A 23,013-nucleotide genomic window follows, 5' to 3' on the forward strand; every position below is an offset into this window, starting at 1 on the left:
ATAGTGAGACCTCATCTCTACAAAAACTACAAAAATTAGGTGGGCATGGTGGTGCCCATCTGTAGTCCCAGCTACTTGGGAGGCTGAGGTAGGAGGATCGCTTAAGCCCAGCAAGTCGAGGCTACAGTGAGCTGTGATTGTGCCACTGTACTAGAGCCTAGGTGACAGGCCAAGATCCTGTCTCAAAAAAAAGTTGGAGGGAGGATCCTAGGCTGAGCACAGTGGCTCATCCCAGCACTTTGGGAGGCTAAGGTGGGAACATCACTTGAGCCCAGGAGGCAGAGGGTGCAGTACACTGAGACTGTGCCTACAATGTTACCCCATCTATCTTTCTTCTACCTACCTAAAGAGCAGAGCATCACGGTGGCATCCTTATCATCACAGTTACCACTTGTAGAGCATCCCTGATGTGCCAGATATATTACATGCAGAAGAAAAGCCAAAATTGTACAGGCTTGCAAAGGCCTACCCATCCGGGCCCCTGCCCTGCCACCTCTCTCACCTCATTTCTCTGTGCATGTTTCCATGCCAGCCATACTGGCGTCCTTGCAGCTCTCAAGCAGGCAAGCATGTGCCCACCTTGGACATTCACAGTTCATGTCCCCTCCACTTTTGCTCCAGACTCCCACGTATATCCTCAGCTCCTCCAAACCTTGGCTCCAGTGGTGCCTTGTTAAGACTTCTCTAACTGCACTCTACCACATGCCAACAATCCTATTCACCCTTTATTTTCCTTTTGTTTTCCTTCAGAGTATATGTCACCATTTGCCATATATGATTTACTTTATAAGTGTTTCTATTCCCACCAGAAGTAAGCTAAATTAGAGTAGACCATTTTAAGCTATTGTTTACTGCTATATTCTTAGTGCTGTAAGAGTACTTTGCACACAGTAGGTGCCGAATAAAAATACTTGTTGAATGAGCATATATTATCTCAAAAGTCACAATAATTCTGTCAGGTAGGCCTTATCCCCATTTGAAAACTGTAAAAACCAAGGCTGGGAAAAGTGAAATGACATGCTCAAGATCACATGAGAAGTGATGAACCTAGATTTAAATCAAGTGCTATTTGTCTCTACAATCACATGCCATGTACCACACCATGCGGTCTTCCTCCTGAACAGAAAACGGCAGACTGTGAGAAGCAAATTCTCAGACAGGGAGAAATGCCTGATCCTGATGTCTGTGACGGGCAGCTTACAAAACGACTTGAGGAATCCAAATCTTGTATGGCTTCAGGAACCGCCTGATCCAGCACTGCACGTACAGATGATTTTCTTCCCATATACACACAACAGATGTTCTGCACCTTGCTTTTTCTCTTTGGAGATTTTTTTCTGCATAATACATATTACTGTCTCATTCTCTTCTGCAGAGACAGGGTCTTGGTTTGTTCGCTGGGCTGGTCTTGAACTCCTGGCCTCAAGCAATCCTGTTGCCTCAGCTTCCCAAAGTGCTGGGAATCATTCTCTTTAATAACTGCAGACTACAGCATGGTTTGGATAAAGCATAATTTAACCAATCCCCTAATGATGGACATCCAAGTTGTTTCTAGTCAAACTGCAATGAGCATCTTTGCACATGACCTGAAACACATTGACTAAGGAAAAGTTGCTTCACAGTTAGGAATATGGATCCAGAAGCAAGCTGCCTATGTTTGAGGTCCAGCTAAGCCCCTTACTTGTGACCCTGGTTACTTTACTTCTCTATGCCTATGAAAATAATAATACCTAATTCATAAAGTCATTATGAGAAATAAGTAAATTACTATATGTAAATTCCAGAATAGTGGCTGGCTCAGGATAAACTGCATGGCAGGGGGCGGGCAGTACTTGGAAAAAATGAAGGCAATGTGGGACTGGAGGTAAAAAGACAAACAGCAGCTTTGAGAACAAGAAAGACATGAAGGATAAAGATAGATTTGAGCTTTCAGAAAAGGATGAAAGACACACTAGGAGACAGAATAATACCACCACCACCACCATCACCCAACATGAGATTTTCACATAGGAGAAAGTCCTCGGTAACAGAAAACACAAGAAAGAAAGTAGCATCCTAAGGGGAAATCTAGGTTCTCTTTATTACAGAAAGTGGAGACTTCTGCAGATAGCATGGGTATGTGGCGAGGAGGGTGGGGGAAACTCTCAGGAAAAAGGATTCCAGAGGGTCAGGTGAGGAGGGGAATCAATAACAGAGAAACCGAAACAGATATAAAAGAAAGGAGAATAAGAGGATGGCTTACCCTCCTCTCAGAAATGAAAGGCAGAGTTGGAAGTGACTGGCCTCGAAAAGTGCCATTTTCAGGGCAAGTGTGGTGAACTAGACCCAGCAGTGGTCACAAAGACCCTGCGGATAGGCTAAGGCTGCCTCCAAAGTTTGGGGTGCTATGTCACAGGTGTGGGTGTCACAGGTCCTGAAGAGGGGCTCTCTCTCACTCTGGTTAGACATAAGGACAAGGGCTCTACAAAGTGAGTAGCAGTATTTATTCATCTACAAGACTTTTAAAATATGGATACTCAGCCGAGAAGAATGGCTAACACCTACAGTCCCAGCATTTTGGGAGGATTTCACTTGAGCCCAGGATTTTGGGACCAGCCTGGGCAATGAAGTGAGATCCTGTCTCTAAAAAATAATTTAAAATTAGCCAGGCATGGTGGTGCGTGTCTTTAGTCCCAGCTACTCAGGAGGCTGAGAGGCAGGAGGATCACTTGAGTCCATGAGGGCGAGGCTGCAGTGAGCCATGTTCACGCCACTGCACTCCAGCCTGGGTGACTGAGTAAGACTCTATCTTAAAAAAGAAAAAAGAAAAACGTACTTTTCAGCCACAGATCCTAACTTCAGGGCGTACAATATGAAATGGTGCCTTAAATGGTGGATTCTATAAAGTAGCGTGGGAGCTTCAGCATTCTTTAAATTGATCTACATCCATGTCACAAGCCTGAACAAATCAAAGCAATTCAGGTGTAATTCTCACACCAATCAGCTGCCAAGAACAGAATATCAGATAAGGTACAGTCAGACCAGCACATTTTAAAGCATTTTTAGCTGAGGATCATTATCCAGCCAGTAAGATCCCCTGTGGGCAGGGATCACTGACCAAGCAGAGTAGAATGCACACTCAAATTCTGTCAACAGGTGGCAGCATTTATAATTTTTCCATTTAGAGAGAATTACAAATTGAAGTATGCTTTTACATTTACTAAAAGTAACACTCCAAGAAAGGCTTTCTAAATGACTGACTAGCGTTATTCTAGGTTCCTTAATTAGCCTATTCCAAATGTGAATATATTCCATTAATTGTTGAAGAAGTAGAAATGCCAATAGCTAACGTAAAATAAAGATCATGTTTAAGCATAGACTGCTTGCTTTCCTCCTGTTAACTCCTCAGAGGGGACTGTTCCACCGCATGTTTCCACACCAGACTATCCCTATTCCTCACCCCCTAACTAAGCCTGGAAAAGCTGCTCACTCTTTTCATTCAAACAGCCAATCCAGACTGAAAGCTGAAATTTTATATTTTTAAATTTCTTCCAGAATCTGTCTTGTTATATCACTAATTGTGACATCTACAGGTTGTTTTTTTAAAGACCCCCCAAGATATATACTAAGTGCAGTGAGATATCATTAAATTCCTGACTGGTATTGCGTTCCCAGCAGTGCTGGCCACTGGGCCTTGGCACCTGCTCCTCCCAGCCATGCCAAGAGCCCAAGGAAGGGCAGCTGAAGCAGGAGGTGCCGCAGCAACAAGCTGAGGCAGTGGTGGGGAACAGAAAGTAGGACACTTCTGTTTTTCTAATTTGGAGTGCATTCACTCTGCAGGAAGGGTGCAGAGCCACAGTCCACCACCACATTCCCAGGCAGCAAAGCAAGCCCTCTGCCTGATGGAAATGAAAGGGCAGTTCGGAAGGGCAACTTCCAACATCCGCCTGGGGTTGGCAGCTTGTGCAAAGGCTGTGCGACATCAGCCCCCTTCCTACCTCCATTAAGATCTGGAGCTAACATAGTTGCTTCAGACCACCGATCTCTTCCCAGTTGTTGAGTAAGTAAGAACCAAGTTACAAAGGCAAGCCATTGTTCATGACAATCAATCACTGAATGATTAGCTTAAAGTCAAAAGCAGGTGGTTGGTTATTCTTCCACAGCCTTCCCTAGCCCAGGATTTCAAATCATTCACACCACGAACTGGAAGCCTTAGTAGCAAATTAATCACCACCAAAACCTGCTTCATAAAGGCCTTTTCTCTCTCCTATCTTATACTTTCCTTATCTGTTTACACAATGTTTACTTGTATATTTGTATCAAAGACCTCCAGATTCCATGTCATCCAGTTATTATTAAAAGATGGTGAAAAGCAGCAGCAGCTGTCCTACTATTAAAAAGTCAAAAAACAACAAATGCCAGCAAGTTTGCAGAGAAACAGGAACACTTATACACTGCTAGTGGGAATGTAAATTAGTTCAGTCACTGTGGAAAGCAGTGGAGATTTCCCAAAGAACTTACAATTACCAGCAAAACCATTATTGGGTATATATCCAAAGAAAAATAAATTGTCCTACCAAAAAGACACATGTACTTGTATGTTCATAACAGTACTATTCACCATAGCAAAAACAAGGAATCAACAGAGATGCCCATCAGTGGTGGACTGGATAAAGAAAATGTGGTATATATATACCATGGAATACTACACCGCCATAAGAAGAATGAGATCATGTCCGTTGTAGCAACATGGATGCAGCTGGAGGCCATTAGTCTAAGAGAACTAGCACAGGACCAGAAAACCAAATACCATGTGTTCTCACTTATAAGGGGTAGCTAATTGAATACACATGGACACAAAGATGGGCACAACAGACAACAGGGACTGCCTGAACCAGGACCGGGGTGTAGAGGTTGGAAAGCTACCTGTCAGGTACTATGCTACCTTGGTGACAGGATCATCCGTACACGAAATTTACCCATGTAGCCGGGCGCGGTGGCCCACGCCTATAATCCCAGCACTTTGGGAGGCTGAGGCGGGCAGATCACGAGGTCAGGAGATCGAGACCATCCTGGCTAACATGGTGAAACCCCATCTCTACCACCAACATAAAAAAATTAGCCGGGTGTGGTGGCAGGGGCCTGTAGTTCATGTAACAAACCTGCACAAGTATCCCCTAAACCTAAAATGAAAGTAGAAGTAAAAAAAAAAAAAAAGAAAGAAAGAAAGAAAACAAAAGCAGCAGCTGTGCTCCAGATGTTGGCAACTGAAGTTTATGCTCTCTCCTATCACTCTGTGAGCCCCATACTCCCCACCGTGCTGAGAGCTCTAAGAACCCACTTTCTGCTCATGGAAGCTTCCTGGGACACTAGTTATAGATCCCAGGGTTTCACCTCAGGAAGCTTATAAGTTAATAGAAAAAGACCCCCAAAGCTGAGGTGGGAGGATTCCTTGAGCCCAAGGGACTGAGGATGCAGTAAGCTGTGATTGTGCCACTGCACTCCAGCCTGGGTGACAGGGCAAGATAGAGGCAGGAAAGGAGGTAAGGAGGAAGGGAGGAGGAAGGAAAAGAAAGAAAGAAAAAAAGACTTTAAAAACCTAGATACGCTACAATCACTACTTGGTGATCCACTGATAAACAGAAGATAAGTACTCCAGAAAATTTGGTTTTAAACCACAAGTGTGCATCTTCAAAGATGCTTAGGGAAATAAAAGATGAATTCCTTTCAGGTAGGAATTCTTGGGGAAATTCCCAAATGGCTGCACTGAGATCCTCTGGGATCATCGCAGTGATTTTTCCTGAATAAAGACACAGATAAAACTGTTACCTTATAACCCTCATTCTTAAATAAGTTCTACTAAAATCACTGAGCCCTTTCCCCATAAGGGCAAATGCATATTCCGCTGAGGAAGGAGCCGTCATCTGTAAACCCCTTGTTTAAAGGCTTTTCCGTTTAAGAATTCTGCTCGGTTTATTTGTTGTGTTTTGTTTTGTTTGAGACAGGGTCTCAAATGGAGGGCAGCGATGCGATCATAGCTCACTGCAACCTCTAACTCCTGGGCTCCGGGTTCCTCTTGCCTCAGCCACCCCCCACCCAAGTAGCCGGACTACAAGCAAACATCACCACACCCGGATTTTGTGTGTGTATGTGGGCGTACACACACGTGCATGCAGATGGGGTCTGGCTTTGTTAACCAGGCTGGACTCAAGCGATTCTCCTCTTTGGCCTCCCAAAGTGCTAGGATTATAGGCATGAGCCACTGCGTCTGGCCTGCCTGCTTGTTCTTTGAATATAAGTCTCCATATACAAATTAGGGGAAAACTGGTCCCACTGTATCTCAATTAAGACTAAAGAAATTTGGCCGGGCGCGGTGGCTCAAGCCTGTAATCCCAGCACTTTGGGAGGCCGAGACGGGCGGATCACGAGGTCAGGAGATCGAGACCATCCTGGTCTACACAGTGAAACCCCGTCTCTACTTAAAAAAAATACAAAAAAACTAGCCGGGCGAGATGGCGGGCGCCTGTAGTCCCAGCTACTCGGGAGGCTGAGGCAGGAGAATGGCGTAAACCCGGGAGGCAGAGCTTGCAGTGAGCTGAGATCGCGCCACTGCACTCCAGCCTGGGCGACAGAGCGAGACTCCGTCTCAAAAAAAAAAAAAAAAAAAAGACTAAAGAAATTTGTAAATGATTTCACCATAGGCCCGTATTTCTATCTCCAGAAAGGTAACAGAATCCAAGTATACCTTCTAAAGGCTCAGCTACAGATTGCAGGCATGACCTGTCTACAACTAGACGTGTAAGTCTTTACTATATGCCAAGCACTGTTATAGGTACTGGCAATATAGCCATGAACAAAATGGACATAATCTGTGCTTCTGGGGCCTGCACTGGGGATGCACGGATAGGGGAGGAATGGAAAATCAAATATGCTGATAAATTCATAATGTCACATTATAATAATGTAAGAAGAGTGACGTGGGTAGACAGAATGGTACAAGACAGACCTTCTGAGGAAGTGTTATCTGTGTAGGGATCCATATCCAGCAATCCACCCAGGTATCTGGAAACAGGGCACTGCTGGTAGAGGGAACAGTAAGTGCAAGGGCCCACAGCACAGGTGCATGGCATATACAGGTTGAAAAATCAAACAGTTACGAAATATAAACAAAGTTTCATTCTCTCCTGCCTCAAAATAAAAGATAGGAGTGTGCCTGAAAGTAGAAGAAAACACAGAAGCAAGAAAAATTTAAAGTATAAAGACAAAAAATAGAATATCAATAGAATATCCAATATAACTAGTTTTATTGAAATAGAAAATCTGAACAAATGACAAAAAGGATATAATACAGGAAAACTTCCCTGAAAGAACTGAATTGTAGATTCAGTCCTATATAGAGAGGACACACTCTATATAGGACATACATAAATAAATAAAAACAACATCAAGTTATTCTATTGACTTCAGGTATGAAGAAATAACCGGGGTGAAAAAAATCTCCTTGAAACAGGTGGAAAAGGGCTGTGCACAGTGGCTCACACCTGTAAATCCAAGTACTTTGGAGAGCTCAGGCAGGAAGATTGCTTGAGCCTAAGAGTTCAAGACCAGCCTGGGCAACACAGCAAGACCCTGTCTAAACAAAAAATAAAAAACTAGCTGGGCATGGCAGTATATGCCTGTAGTCCTAGCTACTTGGGAGGCCGAGGCAGGAGGATCCAGGAGTTTGAGAGTGCAGCGAGCTATTAATACGATTGCACCATTGTACTCTTGCCTAGGTAGCAGAGTAAGACCCTGTCTCTATTTAATAAAATAAAATGGGGAACAAGGCTAGAAGACAATGAAACAATGGTTGTAATGTTTTGAAAGACAAAAGAACAACTCAAAAATACCAGTTAGCTAACTGTAGAAAAATTAGACATTCCCAAACAAATTATGAGCTTTTCTGCAGGGAGGGGAGAAGAGGGAGGGACGAAAAAAAAAATCCAACAAAATCCAGTCAACCCAGTGTTGAATGAAAAAGCTGTGTTAAACAGCAGTACACTTTTACTCAGATATAATTCACATACCATACAATTAATTCATTTAAAGTGTACATTTCAATGATTTCTAGTATATTCACAGATATAACCAAGAGATTAATCAAAATAAAATAGGTAGAGGTGGGTAAAAGAACCAGTGCATAGAATTCATCTAAATTTTTTAAATGTAAGAAAAAAACTGAGGAATTACATTCGCAGAAGAAAACTGTAATAAATTTTTAATGACAAAAGCCAAAAAAATTGGGAGAGACGAAGGGTGAGAGGAGGTTAAAGGAAGTATAAATTCCCTCACGGTTCACTGTAGAGAGACAATGCCTCCTGTCTAAATTTGAAGTGTGAATTTAAAACAAAACAAAACAACTGTCAGTCTAGTGGCTTTTATAATGTTGAAGAGCTCTCATAGGAATTAATATCCTTGGTGATGAAAAAAGATTTATCTGAAGCTCAGTAATAATTCCTTCAGGTTCACTTTAGTTTTGTTATTGTTAAATTTCAGTAAAATTAAGGACAAGTACGGTGGCTCACACCTGTAATTCCAGCACTTTGGGAGGCCAAGGCGGGTGGGTTACTTGAGGTCAGAAGTTTGAGACCAGCCTGCCCAACATGGTGAAACCCTGTCTCTATCAAAAATATAAAAAATTAGCCAGTCATGGTGGTGTGTGCCTGTAATCCCAACTACTTGGGAGGTTGAGGTAGGAGAATCGCTTGAACCCAGGAGGCGGAGACTGCAGTTAGCCGAGCTTGTGTCACTGCACTCCAGCCTCAGTGACAGAGCGAGACTCCATCTTTAAAAAAAAAAAAAAAAATACAGTAAAATTAAATACTTTTTTAAAGCACAGAAAGTCTGATGCCTTCTTACACATTTCTATCTACATATGTGCACAGGGAGGTATCTAGAATGATGCTTTTCAACTGTTCACCCTGGTTGTTTGTGGCTGGTGGAATTTCAGGTGATTTGTTGCTTTCTGTTGCATTTCTCCGTATGGCCTGGATGTTTTATAGTGATCATGTATTACAGAAAAAGATAAAATTAAATTCTCTGCAGTTTTCCACATCTCATTCTCCCTTTATCCCTAATCAACCTGTCCATCTCTCCAAAATCTGGGTTCTCTTATTGGTGACAGGACAATCAAGAGTTTTATATTGCTTTGTTTTACATTACTACACAAGGTTTAACGGAAGAGGGGTGATTTTTTTTTCTTTGAGACAGAATTTCGCTCATCGCCCAGGCTGGAGTGCAGTGGCACGACCTTGGCTCACTGCAAGCTCCATCTCCCGGGTTTACACCATTTTCCTGCCTCAGCCTCCTGAGTAGCTGGGACTACAGGCGCCTGCAACCACGCCCTGCTAATTTTTTGTATTTTTAGTAGAGACGGGGTTTCACCGTGTTAGCCAGGGCGATCTCAATCTCCTGACCTCGTGATCTGCCCGCCTCACCCTCCCAAAGGGCTGGGATTACAGGCGTGAGCCACCGCGCCCGGTCAATCCAGTTAACTTTTAAATGTTGGAAATAAAGTTAAAAAATATGTTGTTTACACTTTTAAACTCAAAGTTTTAAATTTTACTTTTAACTCCCACTAACTTATTTTTAATATTAACTTTGACGCTTATTCAACTCCCTGATTCTAAATTTCATGAAGGTTTAACTTTTGCCCCTGTCCACTCGTCCAGCCTCATCTACTCATATTTTCAGCTCCAGGGTTACCCAACTACTTGTGGTTTCCAGAACACACCATGTTGTTTCATACCTCTAAGAGCTTTTCCACGTGATCTTCCCTCCCTCTAAAATGTGCTTCATTCCCACCTTACAAATATGATTCTGGGTGTCGGCTTCTCCAGGAAGCCTTCCTAACACCTCCCTCCCTCACCTTCAAAAGAGGGTCTTCCCTCTCTGCACCACCTGTCACCTTTCACTCCCTCTTCACTGGTGCTCCTAAGACCCTACCTATTCTGCAACCATTTGTGCAGCACTCCTGGACTATGAGGTCAGGAAGCATGCTACTCCCTCTTGGGAATGACGGATGCCTAGCTTATCAAGACACAAAAAATGTATATTCAATTTGTTTATTGATCCATGAACCAAGCTTTTCTAAGGTCTAGTCAAATATGTGTAAACATATGTTTTCCATATTGTCCCCTTAATGTTCTTTAATGTTAAAATCTAGTCAATCTCTGAGACACACATAAAATAAGCCACCATTGTCTACTATACTATGGTACAATTGTTCCTCACCCCAAAGCAGCAGTCAGATCAATCAGAAGAAAAACACTGGAAATGGACATGGAGGACAGGAACGCAGGACAGAATCTATATTAAATGAGAAAGAGAAAAGATCCAAGGCTTTATTATGTTTTTCAGTCAGCTACTCTGAGCTCATATTGACATCAAGGGTGCAGAACGTACGAAAAGTCACTAAGAGAAAAAGTGAATTACCAGGGTTTTGATTTAAATTAAAGAAATTAAAGATAACCCTCACTGCCTAGAGTAGCAGAAAAGCTATAAACTGGCTGGGCGTGGTGGCTCACACCTGTAATCCCGGCATTTTGGGAGGCCCAGGAGGGCAGATCACCAGGTCAAGACATGGAGACTATCCTGGCCAACATGGCGAAACCCCGTCTCTACTAAACATACAAAAATTTGCTGGGTGTGGTGGCACTGCCCGTAGTCCCAGATACTCGGGAGGCTGAGGCAGAAGAATCGCTTGAACCTGGGAGGCGCAGGTTGCAGTGAGCCGAGATTGCGCCACTGCACTCAGCCTGGCGACGGAGCAAGACCCTGTCTCAAAAAAACAGCTGAAAACACCACTGGATTCTGAGTATCAGGAGAGCCAGGCCCCACCTAGTCTCTTTGTTGCTCTACTGTGGTGTCTGGCACACAGCTGCTGATCAATAAGTACTTATCGAAAATTATGAATGCTCAGCACCAGAAGAAATTCATTCATGCAATCACCTGGGAGCATTAACAAAGGAGTAGCAATAGCTTCAGTGGAATCAGCAGCTAGATACAAAGTCTGATCAGGCTGTGTAGTTTGGATAAAGTGTGTAAGAAGATGGCAGTGTGCTAAAATTTCAGCACACATGTCACCCAAATGTCTCTTCATAACTTAACCCCACTGAATAGTGGTATTTCCTATGTAACTCAACCAGTATTACTCTGTTTAGAAAACTGTTACCTAGACCAGGCACGGTGGCTCACACCCGTAATCACAGCACTTTGGGAGGCCGAGGTGGGCAGATCACCTGACGTCAGGAGTTTGAGACCAGCCTGGCCAACACAGTGAAACCCCATCTCTACTAAAAATACAAAAAATTAGCCAGGCATAGTAGCAGGCGCCTGTAATCCCAGCTACTCAGGAGGCTGGGGCAGGAGAATCGCTTGAGCCCGGGAGGCGGAGGTTACAGTGAGCCAAGATTGCACCATTGCACTCCAGCCTGGGCAGCAAGAGCAAAATTCCATCAAAAAAAAGAAAAAACCTGTTACCTAGTCTTAAGTGAAGCAGATACACTCTTTCTTCTTATTGCCTATCTTCTTCCAGCAAAGTCATTTGGTCTTAGTGCACTATTTAACTTGAAATTAATTATATGTCTACAAATTATTTGAGAATATACAAATACTTATGTTAGAAAGTACGAGTATCCCTAATAGGAAAATCTGAACTCTGAAATGCTCCAAAATCCAAAATTTTGAGTGCCAACATGATCCTCAAAGAAAATGCCTATTGAAGAATCTCAGATTTTGCATTTTTTTTTTTGGATTAGATATACCCAACCAGTAAGTATTTAAGGCAGATATTCTAAAATCCAAAAAATCTGAAATCCAAAATACTTCTCGTCCCAGGCATTTTGGATAAGAGATAGTCAAGCTTTATAATCAAACATAGGTCTTGGGTTTTACAATTCCTTCTTCTAACATGATAAAATTTGTCAAACCTGTTTTACAACACAAACTTAATGACACAGCATTCTAGGGAACACTGTTACAGTTATCTGGTTACTTTTTTTTTTTTTTTTTTTTTTTTCTGAGATGGAGTCACCTAGGCTACTGCACTGTCGCCTGGGCTAAAGTACAGTGGCATGATCTCGACTCACTGCAACCTCTGCCTCCTGGGTTCAAGCGATTCTCCTGCCTTAGCCTCCCAAGTAGCTGGGATTACAGGCACCCACCACCACGCACAGCTAATTTTTTGTATTTTTAGTAAAGACGGGGTTTCACCATGTTGGCCAGGCTGGTCTCGAGCTCCTGACCTCGTGATTCACCCACCTCAGCCTCCCAAAGTGCTGGGATTACAGGCGTGAGTCACCGCACCCAGCCCAAAAATAATTGTTTATGCAAACCAAACTCCAAATAACTGCTGATCCTTCATGCAAACCAAACACACAATAAAGAAATGCCTTGATCAAACTCTATGTTCAAAGTCCAGGGGGGAAAATGCCAACAAAGAAAATAACATTCATCTAAGGGTCACTGTCCAAATTCTTTTCATTTTTATTCTTTTTGAGGTGGAATCTTGCTCTGTGGCCCAGGCTGGAGTGCAGTGGCGTGATCTCAGCTCACTGCAGCCTTGACCTCCCCAGACTCAGGTGATCCTCCCACCTCAGCCTCTGACTAGCTGTGAGTATAGATAGGCATGCACCACCATGCCCAGGTAATTTTTCTATACTTTTGTAGAGAGGGGCTTTCATCGTGTTGCCCAGGCTGGTCTCAAACTCCTGGGCTCAAGTGATCCTCCTGCCTCTGTCTCCCAAACTGCTGGGATTACAAGCATGAGCCACCACACCCAACTGTCTCCTCAAATCAGAATTTTGGATGATGGAAAAAAAAAAAAACTGTCAGGCATATTTACATTGTCTTGGGTCATGGATAGAGTTTCCAGAAACGTAGCACTAAGACTAATCTAAACACCCATCTTTTTTCACGCAATCATTTTAACCAAAAATGTCACTCCTTACTTGCAAAAATCATTCCACTTACCTCTTGGAACACCTCACCTGTACCATGTGTTACTGAATATACGTCTCTGAACCCTCCTACGTCAGGAGCTCCTTGACAAGCTTAGTCTACCTCTATTCCCTCTTTTCCGGAAAAACACATTCTTCTTCACTGTCACCAGCCCAGTACTTTGTACTTTAGAAATACCTGTACTTTGTTCACTTTAGAAATATCCAGGACCTATTAGATATAATAATGCTTACTAAATGAACAGAGCTACAATGAGAGGGGCAAGTCATGGGTATGTCAAGGACAATCCTGGTGAGGAACCAAATATTTCAATTGTGCGATCCACGTTTGACAGGCATAGATGGCCACGGCACCCTAGTAGAGTTCCACAAATTTTACAACTGTTCTTCATTCTTTAGAAACCACCAGAATTGCTTTAAGCTTTCCATTCAAGATACCAGAATACACATCACTGCCTTAGTAACAACCTGAGATAGAAGAGTTATGTGGCTATGATTTTTCAGGGCTAAATATTTAAAGATAAATGACTAAGACAAACTACTGCCCTCCTACACGTGAACACACACACGCAGGAAGAAAAAATTGATTTTTTTTATTATTAAAGCAGAATTCTTCAGTGACCTTCTAAACAAATCTATTATACATTTTATTCTTGAAACATATCCTAGATTCACAAGGGCAACAGAAAAAAAACTACCCTTGCCATTTCCTAAAAGATGTGATTCAGAAGATACTGTTGGCTTTTTTCTACAGACATATGTTGCCCAGTGGGATGTGACACTCCTCAGAGGTCTGAATCAGAAGGAAAAATGTGGAGAGGATAAGGTCAAAGCTGTTATGTACTAGCCTTGTATGGTAAAACACATTCGCAAAATCAGGGCGAAATACTCTGGCTCTAGCATCTACAGTTTAGTTTCTGAACATACACCTACACCAAGGGCTCTGAGTGAGTGCATAGCCAGGAATATCTCAAGTCTGAAATCATTTAGCTCTAAGGGAAAACAGACACACACACAAACACTGCACACATTCAAACTACTCTGACTTATGTTAAAAACAGAATTACCTTCAGAAAACACTTGTTAGTGTTCAACATTGCTCAGAATGAAACAAACAAACCAGGGTTCAAATACAACCATGGATCAAATGATGAGTCTTGCGCTAAAGGTTATCATTATTTCCAATGAAAAGGATTAAATTACATTTAATTTACAATTCCAAAATTTAAGGCTGTTTTTCACAAAACCAAACTTTGAAATACCGATTTAAAATATTTTGATAGCTACCCCTAAAATAATATGGCAGATAATTCTACTACATCTTGGTACATAAATATAAATTAGGACTGATTTGGGGAAACTTCTAGATTGCTATTTTAAGGCACAGGTAAGCAGGCAAGTTTAGAAATGTAAAAAAAAAAAAAAAAAAAACCAGTTACTAATACATCTCTCTCTACGGCTATACCTCACTGCTGGCCTGATGTGGTTTGGCTGTGTCTTCACCCAAGTCTCATCTTGAGCTGTAGCTCCCACAATTCCCACGTGTCATGGGATCAACCTGGTAGAAGGTAACTTAATTATGGGGGCAGGTCTTTTCCATGCTGTTGCATGATAGTAAGTTTCATGAGATCTGTTTTAAAAACGGGAGTTTCCCTGCCAAGCTTGCTCTCTTTGCCTGCTGCCATCCATGTATGATGTGATTTGCTCCTCCTTGCCTTCTGCATTGATTGTGAGGCCTCCCAAGCCACATGGAACTGTAAGTCCATTAAACCCTTTTTCTTGTATAAATTACCCAGTCTGGGGTACGTCTTTATCAGCAATGTGAAAACGGACTAATAGATGACCCTTTTGTTAAAAAGTGAAAAATTAGCTGTGTGCGGTGGCTCACGCCTTAATCCCAGCACTTTGTGAAGCTGAGGCGGGCGGATCACTTGAGGCCAGTAGTTCAAGACAAGCCTGGCCAACATGGTGCAACCCCATCTCTACTAAAAATACAAAAAATTAGCCAGGAATGGTGGTGTGCACCTGTAATCCCAGCTATTGAGGAGGCTGAGGAAGGAGAATTGCTTAAACCCAGGAAGCAGAGAGATTGCAGTGAACCAAGATATGCCACTGCACTCCAGCCTGGGTGACAGAAAGAGACTCCATCCCAAAAAGACAAAACAAAACAAGAATATTTCTTACCCAACTGTAAAGCACAGTGAAGGGAAGGTAGTGCTGAATGTTTTTTTTTTTTAGCAAGAGCAAAGCTGACCAAACCACAGAGCACTCACCCTCCCTCCCCTCCCCACATCCCCACTTGGGGTTCCCTTGGCTTGGATCCACTCTACTCATTTCCACCCACCATTTGCAGGATGCCTCTCTACAGCCATATGGACCAAGATGATGAGTCATCTGTCATCAGAATGCCTTTCTCGACCTTTCCACATTCAATCACCTTTAGCGCGCTCAACAGGCACATCCTCCGCAGAGCATGTGCCTGTGTAACATAAGGAGTCTAAAGCTGAACATAGGAACCAGGCATCCCTCGCACTCCACACCTTGCCAAATGGATTTATTCCAGAGCTTTAAAGAAAAGTCGCAACTGAAAAAGTGACCAGATGGGTTTTCAAGGAGAGAAATACTAACCAAATCACTTGGGAGGCTGACGTACTTTACTAAAACAGGCCTATGATGTCAAAGAACTTCAGTTATTCAACCCTGAGAGGAAGTCATGGCAAAAACAAGCACTGAAAAGATACAGAAAACATTCCATAACTGAAACTGACTTTTATTCTGCCTGGCTAAATACTTTTAGAGCTATTTTTGAAGTGGATACTTCAAATAGTCACCCCCACCCAAAAAACTTCAGGACCTGTACACTAGTCACAACAAATAATGACAAACACTCATATAGCACTTATATAGGGCAAGCACTCTTCTAAGCACTTTACATATATTTGCTCACTTTGCCCCTCTTTGCTAATTTGTGTTCCATGAGCAACCAGAGGCCCAAGGTCACACAGGCTGCCAGAAAGTGGCAGAGCGGGGATTCATGTCAGGCAGTCTGACAGCACCAGGGTCCATGCTCTCAATTATTACACTAACCCTCTTTCCAGGGGAGTTTAACACAGACGATCCTTTTTAAACACAGATTTTTAAGTTCCCTAAAACTACACAAATTCATTTTGCAAGGTGAGAAGACTTACAATTTAAAAATTTAAACTAGGGAAATTACTGTTAGGTGGTGGCAAAGTCAAAGTTTATCAGTCATGATAAATATCTACACAAAAAGCATTGGGGGGGTGCTACAGTTTGAATGTTCACTCCAAAACTCATGTTGAAATTTAATTGCCAATTTAAAGGTACTGGGAGGTGGGGCCTTTAAGAGATTATCAGGTCATGAGAGCTCTGCCCTCATGAATGAATTAACGGGTTGATTATCACAGGAGTGGGCTCCTGATAAAAGCATAAGTTTAACCCCTTATTCCCTCTCTATGTGAGCCTTCTTATCATGTGTTGCCTTCCAACAACACAGCAAGAAGACTCTCAACAGTTGTGAGCACCATGGTCTTAGTCTTCTCTGCCTCTAGAACTGTGAGAAATAAATTTCCTTTCTTCATAGTACCCAACCTGAGGTATTCTGTTATAGCAGCACAAAACAGACTAAGACAAAAAATAGATACCAAGGAGTGGGGTTGCTTCCATAACAAATATCTAAAAATGTGGCCATAGCTTTGGAACTAGGTAATGGGTAGAGGCTGGAAGAATTTGGAGGAAGCGGCTAGTAACACCCTAGATTGCCATGAATGATGCATCAAGGGCAATTCTGGCAAGGGCTCAAAAGAAGAGAGGAGCTGTAGGGAAGGTCTGAATCTTCTTAGAAATTACTCAATGGGCCAGGCACGGTGGCTCACACCTGTAATCCCAGCACTTTGGGAGGCCGAGGCGGGCAGATCACCTGAGGTCAGGAGTTCAAGACCAGCCTGGCCAACATGGCAAAACCCTGTCTCTACTAAAAATACAAAACTTTGTTGGGCGTGGTGGCGCATGCCTATAGTCCCAGCTACTCGGGAGGCTGAGGCAAGAGAATTGCTTGAACCTGGGAGGTGGAGGTTGCAGTGAGCTGAGATCATGCCATGGCACACCGGCCTGGGCAACAGACTTCATCTCTCAAAAAAAAAAAAAAAAAAATTACTCAAGTGGTCATGACCAGAATATTGGTGGCAGCAATTGGACAGTAAAGGCCATTCTGATGAGGTCTCAGACAGAACCAGAAAAGAAGGTATTAGAAACTGGAGTAAAGGTTATTCTTGTTATACAGTTGCAAAGACCTTGGCAAATTTTGTCCATGCCCTAGGGACTTATGGAGTGCAAAACGTAAGAGCAATGAACAAGGATATGTGGTGGAAGAAATATCTAAGCAGTAAAGTTTTCAAGCTGCTGTGTGGTTACTTTTAATTGCATAAAACGAGATGTGAGAGCAAAGAGACGATCAAATACAGTTGACCACTGAACCATACAGGTTTGAACTCTGAGGGCACACTTGATACGAACATTTTTTCTTTTCTTTTGAAACAGGGTCTCACTCTGTCATCCAGGCTGGAGTGCAGTGGTGTGATCATGCCTCACTGCTACCTCAACCTCTCAGGCTAAAGTGATTCTCCTACCTCAGCTCCCAAGTAGCTGGGATTATAGGCACATGCCACCACACACGGCTAATTTTTGTAGAGATGAGGTTTTGCAATGTTGCCCAGGCTGGTCTCCTGGGCTCAAGTGATCTGCCTGCCTCAGCTTCCCCAAAGTGTTGGAATTACAGGTGTGAGCCACAACATCTGGCCAAGGATTTTTTCAATAAATACAGTCGGGCCTCCATATCACTGGGTTCCACATTTGCAATCAAATGCAATACAGTATTTGCAGTATGCAAAACCCTTGCACATGGAGGACTGACTTTTCATACCCATGGGTTCCACAGGGCCGACCGTGGAGCTTAAGTATATGTGGATTTTGGTATGAGGGAGTGGTCCTGGAACCAATCTCTTCGCACACCCCTTACCCTCAGCAGATACTGAGGGATAATCATATAGCTAAAAGAGAAGCAAAACAGAAGAATTTGGAAAATTCTCGGCATGGCCATGTTCAGAGTGGAAAAGCATGTTCAAGAGGGAATATTAAGTGTGTGGTCAACCTATTGCTAAAGAAATTAGCATGGCTAGAAGAAAGCCAGGTGCTATCAATCAGGACAATGGAAGAAAGACCTAAGAGGCATTTCAGAGATCTTCCAGACTGCCCCTCCCATCACAGACCCAGAGCTCTAGGAGGGTAGAATGTTTCAGGAGATGGATAGCATTCCTTGGCCTCCTTAGCCATAATTCAAACAGCTTCAGCATGGCTCGAACTGCTCGGAAAGGGATAAGCCTTGGTGGCATTTCACAAAATGCAAGACCTACAGGGCATGGCTTCCTCTACCTAGATTTCAAAGAATGCCAGGCACTCTTTGAATGCAGAGCCATTGCAGACAGCCCCCATTAGGACAATGCCCAGTGGAACTGTGAGGTCAAGGCTGCCACAGAGTCCTCACTAGGGCAATGTCTAGTGAAGCCATGGCAGTGGGCCACTGTCAACACCCCAGAACTGTAAATCTACCAGTATACAACTCCAACCCATGAGAGTTGCTGAGTGGACTGAGCCCAGCAAAGCCACAGCGGGTGGGGTTTCTGAGGCTCTGGGAGCCCAACTCCCATCCCAGTGTGCCCAGGAGGCAGAATATGGAGTCAACGGAAATTATTCCCCATCTTTAAGACTTAATGTCTCCCCTGTTGGATTTTGGACTTATCAGGGACCACCTGCCCCTTCTTGCCTATTTCTTCCTTTGGAATGGGAATGTCCATCATACACCTTCCTACCATAGCAATTAAATGACTTGCTTTGATTGCACAGGCTCACAGCTGAAGGGAATTTGTCTCAGAATTAATTGTACTTTATAAGTCTCACCTATGTCTGATTCAGCTTGCACTTTTGAGTTGATGCTAGACCAAGACTTTGGGGACTAATGGGATAGAATAAATGTATTTTGCATATGAGGAGGACATGAGTTGTTTTTGGTGGGGAGGTGGGTAGGGGCAGAATGCTAAGGTTTAAATGTCCCCTCCAAAACTCATGTTGAAATGTAATTGGCAATGTAATAGGCCGGGCGCAGTGGCTCATGCCTGTAATCCCAGCACTTTGGGAGGCCAAGGCGGGCGGATCACAAGGTCAGGAGATCGAGACCACGGTGAAACCCCGTCTCTAATAAAAGTACAAAAAAAATTAGCCAGGCGCGGTGGTGGGTGCCTATAGTCCCAGCTACTCAGGAGGCTAAGGCAGGAGAATGGCATGAACCCAGGAGGTGGAGCTTGCAGGGAGCCGAGATTGCACCACTGCACTCCAGCCGGGGGATAGAGCGAGACTCCGTCTCACCAAAAAAAAAAAAAAAAAAAAAAAAAATTTAACTGGCAATGTAATGTTATGGGAAATGGAGCCTTTAAGAGGTAATTAGGTCATAATGGCTCTGCCCTCATGAATGAGTTAATGCTCTTATCACAGAAGTGGGTTCTAGATAAAACAATGGGCTCCTAATAAAAGGATAAGTTCAGCTCCCATTCCCTCTCAGAGGCATGCACTTCTTCCCCATTTGATGCCTTCTGACATGGGATGATGCAGCAAGAAGGCCCTCATCAGATGCTGACACCATGCTCTTGGACTTTCCAGCCTCTAGAACCATGAGAAATAAATTTCTTTTCTTTACAAATTGCCCAGCCCAAAGTACTTTGTTGTAGCAGCAGAAAACAGACTAAGAAAAGGGCTAACTTTTGTGAGTTAAAAGTAGACTCTAGAGAAATTAACATGCCTAGGTAAGTGTAGAGAGGGTCTTTCTTAGATGAAAGCTAAGAAACTCAAAAAGCCTATAAGGCAATAAAAGAAAACCCTGGGGCTGTAGTACCTAACATCAGCCACAGCTCCTATCAATTCTTTCTCCTCAACCCACTCTCTTATGAATGGTGCCTCCCTTCCACCCCACTGCTATTATTGCTTAAACTCAGGCCTTTGACATCCCTTAGTCCAGTTATTCCAATGATCTTTGGTTTGTAGTCACAACTCTCCTCCATGCCCCAGCACCTAATCTCTCCTGTGCTGCTAACGGAATAGTCTTTCTGAGACAAATATGATCATATTACAGCCCTACTTAACAACTCTTCAGTGCTCCCTAAAGCCAACAAAATCCAGTTCCACCATCTTTATGCAAAATCAAAGGCTATCTACCCCAGGATTTCCTCTGCCAACCTCTGCTTGCTGGCTCAGAAAAAATACTAAGACAACTCATTCCCCTTTCACCCTGTTCACATTGTCCCTCTGCTGAAAAAAAAACTACCTTCCCTATCCCCACTCTTCTACCTGAGGACCATCTATCTATTCATCACTTTCCATACAGTTGTTCCAACCCCTCCTTCCACCAACAGAATAATTTTCTTCTTTGTGTCCAGAATACCACATATATAATGATTCTTTTATAGTGCTCTACAAAGGTTGCTCATTTGATACTTTCAACAATATTTGTTTCCTACACACTCAATAAAGGATTTTCCAATATTCTATCTCTGTTAATCTGACAGGTGAAAAATAGTAACTCATAATTGTATTTTGTGTGTCTTATGGGGAATGACAGAACCTCTGTTTGAAGAGGAGTTATACTCAGGATGACTTATGGAAACAAAAGGGCTGAAGCAATAACAGAAATTTAGTGAAAGTTTGCTTCAAGTCAGTGGTTCTCATGATGGTGATCTGGAGAGAGAAGAAATAAAAGGCTTCACCACAAAGAGTTCCTATCATGTTGCCAAACTGCAATATTAAATAACGGACAGAAAGTTTAGAAAATAAGGCATTTTCCGTTCAGTAAGAAGTTAAGAGAGTGTGCAAGACCTTAACTGACTATTCCCAGAAATTCGGTTTACCCACAGTTTCAACTCACCATCAAGGAGCCAGTGCTGGCCACGCCTGTTCTCCAACTCGGACATCATTAGGCGTGTGATCACACGGTCTGGAACCAAAAGACTTCTCTCTATATACTGCTTTGCCATCTCACCAACTTCTATTAAAAAGACAACAAAAAAAGAGGTTTTCAAAAAAAACTTCCCAAACACAAAGCTTACCAACTCTTTTCTGACAGTTTTGCCTTCTCTCCATCCTTCCTGATATGGGAGGTGATTTCTAGGTAGTTGTAGGTATGTTTTAAGTTTTTAAAACATTCACGTCAATAAGGTGGGACTGTTGCTTATTTAACACATTTATCTCCCAAAAAAGTATAAAAGCAGCTCTTTGAGATACCATAGCCCCCCCGCAGAAAAAAAGGAAGAAAGAGTGACCAGGTGTGGTGGCTCATGCCTATAATTCCGATACTTTGGGAGGATGAGGTGGGAGGATCACTTGAGCCCAGGAGTTTGCACTTGCAGTGAGCTCAAGCTCACTGACTGCACTACTGCATGCCAGCCTGGGCAACAGGAAAAAAGCAAAACAAAAAAGAAAGAAAGAAAGAAAAATACACAATTTGGGCAAGAAAAAAATAAGACTAGAAAATAAAGTCAAGAAACAGGATGTTACATAAAAAGGCTGATAGAGAGAAGCCCTGGATACTTCCTAGAGGTAGGCCACAAATTGGGCACTGAGCCTCTCAACAGTTTATCGTAACAAGGAACGTGATCAACTACACAATGTACATAAGACTAAAGGAAGATGAGAAGCACAACCATTCCTTACAGAGACCAAAGGAAAAAAGTTCCAGTGGTCTAGCAAGAATGCCACATAATACAAACAACAGCAGCTTTACTTCTTTTCATCAACCTCAATATAAGCAGATAGCACCTTGCCGACACAGTTGTAAAAGCAACTCAGTGTTATTAGTGGAATTCCAAGTTCATAAAAGGATGTGAAGTTTTAAGAAAATGACATAAATACTTTCAGGGGAAAACTGCTTCTATCTTCATTTAAAATATTAATTTCCTACATGTAGAAATTGTGGTTAGGTTCAGCAGAACAAACTATCAGTTTAAATCTGTACATTTCTAAGAACTAAATTTGTGCCTCCCGGGTTCAAGCGATTCTCCTGCCCCAGCCTCCCAAGTAGCTGGGATTACAGGTGTGCACCACCACACCCCACTAATTTCTGTATTTTTAGTAGAGATAGGGTTTCACCATGTTGGCCAGGCTGGTCACCAATTCCTGACCTCAAGTGATCCACCCACCTCTGCCTCCCAGAGTGCTGGGATTACAGACGTGAGCCACCATGCCTGGCCTCCCCACTTTCACCTTTAATTTAGGTAGAGCCCTTGCCTCCCCAGACTGAGTCTATACCCCCCCAACCCCAACTTAAGCACTGAAAGATGGGCTGTGAAGAGCTCCATACCTCTTGAGTACTACCACTAGACAAGAAGCTCAAAACACAGGCCCAGTTGATGCAGACTCCCTAACATGCTGCAAGAGGCGGAACAAGAAAGACAGTCCCTTTGGTGAATGTGACTCAACATGAATGTGAGCAAGCCACATTCATTCGACAAGTATTATATTTATTGACCGCACACCCCATAACAGGTCATATTCTGGAGATGTAGCAGTGAATAAATAAAAGTTCCAGCTTAGAGATATTTAAACAGTATTACTTGAAGAGCGACAACAACCACCATTACTTGAGTGCACACTATGTCCTAGGCACTGGGCTTTAAGTGCTTTATGTTATTTCATTTCATTTAATCTTCATAAGATCCTCACCTTCAAATAGAAGGTAATCCCAGCATTTTTTATGACAGCTTTATTGTGATAATTCACACACTATAACATCTGCCATTTTTATATCTAGGACTCACCCATCACCACTCCCTAATTTCAGAACACTTCCATTACTTCAGAAAGAAACCCTGCCCCATTAGCAGTCACTCCTTCTTCTTATCTCCCTCCGGCCCCCGGCAACTACTAATCTTTCTGGTCTCTGTAGATTTGCCTACCCTGGACACTTCTTATAAAT

General features: G+C 42.8%; 1 protein-coding gene across 3 annotated transcripts in view; it reads right to left on the minus strand.

Annotated features, from left to right (window-relative positions):
- Positions 1–23,013, minus strand: part of AK4 (adenylate kinase 4) — an 85,045-nt gene that overhangs the window by 20,300 nt on the left and 41,732 nt on the right. For all 3 annotated transcript variants that reach the window (XM_017877185.1, XM_017877188.1, XM_017877186.1), the window contains exon 3: positions 20,968–21,087. In XM_017877185.1, the coding sequence (XP_017732674.1) occupies positions 20,968–21,087 (120 nt within the window). The remainder of the gene's footprint in view (positions 1–20,967; positions 21,088–23,013) is intronic.

This window comes from Rhinopithecus bieti, unplaced genomic scaffold (assembly GCF_001698545.2).
Source record: "Rhinopithecus bieti isolate Rb0 unplaced genomic scaffold, ASM169854v2 scaffold_6380, whole genome shotgun sequence".
Lineage (NCBI taxonomy): Eukaryota > Metazoa > Chordata > Mammalia > Primates > Cercopithecidae > Rhinopithecus > Rhinopithecus bieti.